Consider the following 8,183-nt stretch of genomic DNA (forward strand, 5'->3'; position numbering starts at 1 on the left):
GACTTCCACATCGATTATTCTAATCAATTTTAATAATTCTATAACAGCTACGCCTTTTATCTAATATCATCAATTCACCATGACTCCACTTCAGTTCAACATTCTTATTGCTTTTCAGTTCACCATCAGTTCCCTCTCATATATTTTGTTTCTTTATTGCTTTTCATCTTTGAAATTGGTTTTTAGAAAGTCTTTTAAGTGTTAACTTAGAAGTTTTGTTTTTAAGTATAAAATTGATTATAAGTAAACTTGCATTCTTGTTTTTAAGTTAAAGAATTGCTGGAATTATGTTTTGAACATGTGTACACCGTATGGGAATCCATGGTACACTGTATCGGGCTGTACCGAAATGAACCTACCCCCACCGTATCCGATACGCCCTAATTGGCGAACCACGTTCCCGATCCTCGTTCCCGTACCGGAGCGTACCGCGAACTATGTGACTATGTTATTACCAATTACCAAACTAGTATCAAATATTTCTAATAAGCTCTTTTCAAGTTCATTGTGACTTGATGATATTAATGAGCATACAGAAAAGTATACAACAGTAATATGATATTTTGAAAAGAGCAATATGAAAATTTGTATGTATTGAAGAGGCAGGAACTAGAAATTCAATGAAAGAAAAAGAGAAGTTACAAACAATCTACCCCGTTGTTAAGACTTAAGAATACACTTTGATAATCAAAAGGAAAATGGTTGTTATTGGGTTTTAAAATGTAATGTTTCAAACAGGCTCATAAAGACCCAACATGTGACCATCAATACACCGCATTGCAGCAACCTGCCAACAAAAGCAACAATCTTTTGAATAATAATAATAATAATAATAATAATAATAATAATAATAATATTATTATTATTATTATTATTAATATTATTATTATTATTATTATTATTATTATTATTATTATCACCTTTCCATGGACCTCATATTTGATAGGCCCATCCATCTCTGCACCTAAAGCCATGAGTTTAGTCACCGTGCTGTTAATGTCGGTCACACTGAATGATAACAGTGATGAGTATCCCTTCTGAACCTCAATCTCACTGTAGTGTATATATACAGAAGAACTCATATCGCCATGTAGAATCAAAAGGGTGTGTGTGTGTGTGTGAGAGAGAGAGAGAGAGTATTGAAAGTGACCTGGAAGAATGCATGAGAGCGAGCTTGAGAGGGCCGGATTCAAGTTCAGCCCACCGGAGAGTACACACATTTATGGTGAAATCAAGGCCTTCTTTGTAAAATTTTGCAGCTTTTGGAACATCTTTATGCAGTTGCAGTATCCACCTGAAGGAGGCGGAAGCAGCCACCATGTTCTTTCTATATCTCACGCTTCTCCTATGTCCCAAGGAAGCTGCACCACACCTACCACATAAGGGGAAAAGGGGATATATAGATTAGAAGTTGAAGATCAGAAGATGTAACTCTGTTATGTATATAAAAAGAGCATCTTTATGAATATGGATCACATAAGCCACTATGTCATTTAGGGGACATTGTATATACTAATTAGGATACTTGAATGAGACCAAAAACTGTAAGAATTCACAAAATTGCTTCCAACTAGAAGACTAGGCATGTTTGAGGATTAAGTAAAAGTAGTGGTGTTAAAAAAGGAACAAAACATCAAACACCTGGTAGGCATTCATAAACTTGAATGAAAACAAAAAACTGTAAGAGCCAAAACAACCGGATCCCAACTTAAAAGGAAGGCAAAATCAGAACTCGAAATTAATGGTGGTAAGCCACTCTGATAACATAAAATATTTAGAAATGAGAAGCTATGTATTACAGCAAAACTATGAAGAACTCGGAATCAGAACTAGAAATTAACAAATGGTGAAACATACCCAACGCCTGATAATCAAAATTAAATTACGCACGCAGTTTTATCAATGAACTCGTATACGTAGACCTAAACCTAATTAACATACCTGGTTCAAAATCCGAGCCTGCTGAGCTGATCGGTGAAGAAGAAGAAGAAGAAGAAGAAGAAGAAGCAGCCTGGTGATCGATGAAGAATCAATAATTCGATATAATTTATTTGGCCCAAAGCCCAAAACATTTAACTAAATCTAACTTATGGGCTGTTTCATAATTCAAGTATCGAAACAAAAGTTGCTTTTATTTGTTAACTAGTACAGTAAAAGTGGAATTATTAAAAAAAAAAAAAAGCTTTCATATGCAATTTCTACTCTTGCTGCATTCAAAATAAATGCAATAATACCATTTATGATATTTTACTTTCGGCGTGTTCGGCATGCAGCTTTTGGAAGCTTCTGGCTTCTATCTTTTAAGAAAACACTAGTAAAAAAATAAAAATCTTGTTCGGCGACGAAACGTTTAGCTTTTGGCCTACACAAAAGGCTCCAAAATCCAAAATCAAAAGCTACATGAATAAAATTATATAATATATGGTTTAATGATATTTACAATTGTTGTTATGATTAATTAATTTTAAATAATTCATTTGCTTGTCATTTTAAGTTATATCATTGTAATTATTTTAAACATCAAACAATATTTTTGTTTTTAAAGGTAACAATATAATTTTCGTATATAATGTTACTTTTAACTATTGTTTTTATAAACTATTTTAAATAATGTATTTCAAAACTCTTAATTATTTTAATTTGGTTTCAGAAATTTAACTCTTTTAAAATTTATTTGATGAATATTATTAGCTTCTTTGATTGTAATTATTTAAAACAACAAACATTGTTTTTGTTTTTAAAGATAACATTATAATTTTTTATATAACTAGTTTATGACCCGCATTAAACGCAAGGAACATAAATTAAATACATATTACATTAATAGGTTGAAGAAGAAGGAGAACAGGAATAAGAACAAAGTAATATACAAGAAATTGTAGAAGTAGAAAGAGAACAGGGTAAAGAAAGAACTTAGAAAAAATAATTATAGAATTTAACCGTTGAAGAAGAACATTGTAAATCATACGATCCAATCCAAAATCGTAAAAAGAACAACTTCAAAGTAATAGTATATATAAGTTGTTTTTCAATAAGGAAATCATTATCTTCCAAAAAAATGGGATCCTAAAATATTATCTTGGAGATTTTCGGCTATTTATCTGAAAAAAAATGATATCATTTATATTGAATCAAAATTTCAAATTAATTGACTTGCTTAATTTATGAGTTTTAAATTCAAAACCATTATCTCAAATTGATTTATTTACGTGGGATATACCAGGAGATAAATTATAAATAAATTTGACTTTATTTTTTACTCTTAAATATTTTGCTAATTTAATAGAATTAGATTAGATTTTATAGGTTAATGATCAAATTGTTGATATGCTTATTTAATGAGTTTTTTTTTAAAAAAAAAGAATTAAATAAAAACTAAATGGGTTTGAATTTTGAAGCCAGAAGCTATACACAAATGAGTTAAATTAGAAACACTATTAATTAGAGAAACTAAATTCTCGTATATAAATAGAATGATATGCTGTAATTGATAATGTAATTATTGAATTTAGAGATTCTATAATTAAATGTAATTGTGTTTGAATTTTATTTGAAAAAGATGATATCAACAATCTAATCTAACAGTGAAAAACATAGGATTGAAATGCAATCAAAGGTCCTGATTGCTTCATTGGTGAATTAAGAGTTTTCTTCATTGGTGAATTAAGAGTTTTCTTTTAATAATTTTTAGAGATGTTTGTAGTATTCTTCGTAAAAGAATGTTTTATGTTCGATGTTAATTTTTTTTTCCAATTCAACAATGATTGTATTATCAACAGTGAAGTTTGAGATTACATAACCATCAACTTTGTTTCTTCAAATTATAATGTGAAATTTGAATTTGAACACCAATTTTTTATCGAAAAGTACATTCAAAGTAGATGGATAAATCTTCATATTACCTTACTAAAATTTAAAAAAAAAATTGGTTATAAAAATAGATAAACAAAAGGTAAAAAATTAGTTTTATATCGAATACCTCATTAAACTTTTGAAGCAACTCTTGTGCGGTTTTTTCCAGAAGTTTCTTTGTGTCACGATCAAATAACGTAAGTGACACCACACCGGTAAAGTCTTGTACTTGAATGTTGATTTTGAAACTAAAGCCATTGATATAAACAAATACAGTAATATAAAATTAGAAAATTTAACTAAAGAGTATAATAATATGTATAAAAGAATTTTTGAAAAACTTAGAACAATATATATGTATTTGTTCATGCAAGTTGAAGTGTAACAATAAAAAACTTCTTCATCTTGCTTTTGGTCAATTCCACGAGTTTTGTCATCATACGTTAAAACGACTTTTATGACTTTCTCTTGACAAACATAGGTCAACATATTAAAAAAATTAATATAAAATATATAATTTTGTTTTTATAACTAAATGAATGAAACTAGTATACTTAAAGTAGATTGATTAATTTTTTCATGACCTCTCAACAGGAATACAGTAATAACAAGTAATAAGAACAAAGTAAATACAAGAAATTGTAGAAGAAGAAGGAGAACGAATTTTATGACTTTCTCTTGACAAACATAGGTCAGCATATTAAAAAAAATTAATATAAAGGATATAATTTTGTTTCTATAATTAAATGAATGAAACTAATATACTTAAAGTAGATTGATTAATTTTTCCATGACCTCTCAACAAGAATACAGTAATAACAAGTAATAAGAACAAAGTAAATACAAGAAATTATAGAAGAAGAAGGAGAAAAGAATCTAGAAAAAAGAATTATAGAATAAGACCGTTGAAAAAAAAACATTGTTAATCATATGACTCAATCCAAAATCGTAAGAATAACAACTTCAATGTAAGCGTTGATATGTGCATATTTAGTGTGTATTAAGTGTAGTTTATTATTCATATATTAGCTAAATTGTTGCATATTATGGACAAAAGGTACTTAAAAGTGTTAAATTATGTTTTTCAGTCCAAAGATGAAGCTCGGAAGCGAAAGGAAGCAACAGAAGCGGTTAAGAGCTCAAGAGTGGAAAGAAGAAAGAAAACAACCAAAAAAGGCTTCTACTCGTCGAGTTGTCTCTTGACTCGACGAGTCCGGTCGCGGATTCAGAAAGATAAGCATTCGGAAGTCAAGACAGTTATCAGGTTACGACTAATGTGAGAGGGACTCGACGAGTCACCATATGACTCGACGAGTCGGTATGCATATATAAAGATAACTCTATAATGCGAAAGGGGGATTTTCTGGGAAGTTTCAGAAGTGTTTAGCTGCGAATAAGAAGCCAGAAGAACCCTAGAAGTCGACCAAAGAAGCTAGAATCCAATTCCGGGAGTAATTGAGGCGTAATTTCATCATTCTACTTAATTCTTTTGTTTTGTCAATATGATTAAGCAACTTGAACTTATTTGTTTGCTGTTATTCACCTTAGTTATGAACTAATTTCTTTATACTTCTGTTTGGGGATATAAAGTTGACAATATGGTTTGATTGATTGGTAGGATTAATTCTAAGTTGGTGATTAGTTGTCATTTTAGCTTGCTAAAGAACCTTGTGTATGAATGATAATTTATTTTCTGTTAATAGGAAGATAATTGATTAGCATGAACATCTATTAATTATCAACCTCATATGATAAGTGACCACTATATCATATGTCTAGGACTAATGAATATGAAACTAGGATTAATAAGAAAATTGAGTAAATTCATGTGCAAGCTTGTAAGATGACTATCGATCAAGAGGTTAATTAAGAATAACAAATTAATTAGCTATTGCAAGTCTAACTTAACCCGAATAATTAATCTAGTAAATATAATTAAGTTAAACAATTGGCCACTGTTTGAATTAGTTTATTTGCTAAGGATTAGGGTAGTGAACACAACTTAATCACTTGAATCGGTAACCAACGAAAGAATTAATCCATTGCACTATTACCTTAAAAGCAACCATAAAGTTAACCGAGTTGAACTAAACAGAAGTTTCTTTCCCATTATTGAATCTAGTTAATTTGTTCTTTTCTAGCCTTGCATTAGTTTTGTTTAATAAGTTTCTAGTCTTGTAAAACTAGAGAAAAACCCTTATTCGCTAAAGTAATTTAGATAGAATTAGTTTTTAATTTAATTTGCCATTCCCTATGTTCGATACCCTGCTTATTTAGCTATACCACAATTGATAGGTTCACTGCCTTTTGTGTGTTATTTGATAATTAAAGTAGGATTAAAACTAAGTGAGTTTTACACACATCAAGTTTTTGGCGCCGTTGCCGGGGAACGGTTCTAAAATTAGCATTAAATTCTAATTCAATCGATCCTTTGTGTAAGATTCATCTTACGCAAAGTTAATTTCTGTTTCAATTTTTGTTTAAGTTTTAATTATAAAAAAAAAAAAAAAAAAACACTGATTTTAACGTGAACTCGCCGAGTGCATTCGCCCCGACTCGGCGAGTCTGACGCTGAATCAGATTAAACTTTTGTTCTTTTTTACGCGTTATGTTTTGTTTTAAGTTGCAGTTAGTTCATGACCCGAGGATCTGCTACGCCTCTAATTCCCCCTCTTGAAGATCCGGAAACCGCATTAAGAAGAAACAAGGGCAAAACCGTTGGAGAAACCACTTCTTCAAAGAACTCACCACTCAAAAACTTCAAATCCGTTTTTGGCAAGAAGAGGAGCAGCAAAGCAGGAGCATCCAGTGCGTCGTTGACAACCGAAGATCTACTTCCAAAAGACACCGAATACGAGACCGACGAAGAAAGCGAGCACATATCCGAGTTTGAAGAAGAATTAGCCACCGGTATGGCTAATATTGACGAAATCCCCATGGGGGAGTGGAAGAAAAGGATGCGTGATGACACCGGTCCGGGACTTGTGCAACCCGCAATCCCCGCTACCGCTACGTTCGAACTAAAGGGCCATATTCTCGCTCAACTCAAGGAGATACCATTTCACGGGAGAGATCATGAAGACGCCTATAAGCACTTAGATGAAGTAAATGACGTGGCGGATTACTTCAATGTACCTAATGTGCCCCGCGAGGTCCAGCTGCTACGCATGCTTCCTGTCACGTTCAAAGGAGCTGCAAAGGATTGGTTGAAGTCACTCCCTCCCGGATCAGTTACTACATGGGCCAAAATGAAAGAAGAGTTCATAGATCACTTCTGCCCACCTTCCAAGATAGCCAAGCTAAAAAAAGCCATTGCCAACTTTGAGCAACAACCCGGCGAATCCCTATATGAAGCTTGGGAAAGATACAAGAGCCTACTTCGAAATTGCCCCCACCATGATCTCAATAGCCAACAAGAGGTCTCTATCTTTTATGATGGAGTGAATGTCACCACGAGGCAACTACTCGATTTACAAGGCCCGCTCACTCGAATGCCACCTCGAGAAATAAAGGAGTTAATTGAAGAATTCTCTAGGCACTCTAGAGAATACCACAACCCGAGGAATGAAGTGAGTCGCGGAGCAGTAAATTCGGTAAATGATGGTATGGCGGCGGTGATAGCGAAACTCGATAGCCTAGACCGAAGAATGACGAAAATGGATCAAACGATCCATGCTATTAGAGTCGGATGTGAAAATTGTGGCGGTCCCCATCTTACCAAGGAATGTGATCGAGATGAGAATGGAAATAAGAAAGCTCAAGTATTCTACTCCAGCGGCGATAGATATGATGAAGACTGGAGGAAACCGAAGAAGGAGTGGCTTCCATACGAAGAGTACAGAAAGGCTAAGGAAGAAAAATATAAGCAGAGGGAGAGGGGTTATTATCAAAAGGAAGAACCGGTGACGGAATAGAAGACGAACTTAGAAGATATGCTTACAAAATTCATAAGCGCGTCCGAGAAAAGGCATAATGATCATGATGTGGCAATGCAAGAAACCAGAAACATGTTGAAGAATCAGCAAGCTTCTATTCTCAACATAGAGAAACAGCTGGGCCAACTTGCACATCAAGTAAACGAAAGAAGACCGGGCCAACTTCCGAGCGACACCCAACCCAATCCAAGAAATGAGAACGTGAGCGTTATAGCCTCCAGCGGTGAAGAAGAATTGGCAGAAACACTAAGGGTTTCCAAAGGGAAGGCAAAAAAGGAAGAAGAACCAGAACGAGAAGAACTCGATCCGACTCGCCGAGTCACCAAAATGGACTCAACGAGTCCAGTCGGGAATGATAAAAAAGCCAGTTTTCTGAAGACATACAATCCTCCTTTG

At 33.2% G+C, this 8,183-nt stretch overlaps 1 protein-coding gene across 3 annotated transcripts; it reads right to left on the minus strand.

The window, feature by feature from the left end:
- Nucleotides 1–576: 576 nt before the first annotated feature.
- Nucleotides 577–2,073, minus strand: LOC145004139 (uncharacterized). Of its 3 annotated transcripts, none has more exons than XM_078963034.1 (4): nt 1,942–2,073; nt 1,151–1,372; nt 921–1,053; nt 577–787 (listed from the first exon to the last, which is right to left on the minus strand). In XM_078963034.1, exons 2-4 carry the CDS (start codon nt 1,318–1,320, stop codon nt 731–733), a joined length of 360 nt encoding a protein of 119 aa, XP_078819160.1. In that variant the 5' UTR covers nt 1,321–1,372; nt 1,942–2,073; the 3' UTR covers nt 577–730. The 3 variants fall into 3 exon arrangements, with proteins under 3 accessions (XP_078819160.1, XP_078819159.1, XP_078819158.1); XM_078963033.1 differs by lacking the exon at nt 1,942–2,073 and adding an exon at nt 1,642–1,667 and having other exon boundaries at nt 921–1,008; XM_078963032.1 differs by lacking the exon at nt 1,942–2,073 and adding an exon at nt 1,642–1,667.
- Between the last annotated feature and the right edge of the window lie 6,110 nt (nt 2,074–8,183).

The sequence above is a fragment of the Lactuca saligna genome, chromosome 7 (genome assembly GCF_052625555.1).
Source record: "Lactuca saligna cultivar CGN05327 chromosome 7, ASM5262555v1, whole genome shotgun sequence".
Classification (NCBI taxonomy): Eukaryota; Viridiplantae; Streptophyta; class Magnoliopsida; order Asterales; family Asteraceae; genus Lactuca; species Lactuca saligna.

What these genes read in the sequence shown, in the direction of transcription:
- LOC145004139 (XM_078963032.1), bottom strand. An exon ending in GCTCTCATGCATTCTTCCAG is followed by an intron (nt 1,054 to 1,150) that starts GTCACTTTCAAT and finishes TATACACTACAG; the next exon opens with TGAGATTGAGGTTCAGAAGG. An exon ending in AATATGAGGTCCATGGAAAG is followed by an intron (nt 788 to 920) that starts GTGATAATAATA and finishes TTTTGTTGGCAG; the next exon opens with GTTGCTGCAATGCGGTGTAT.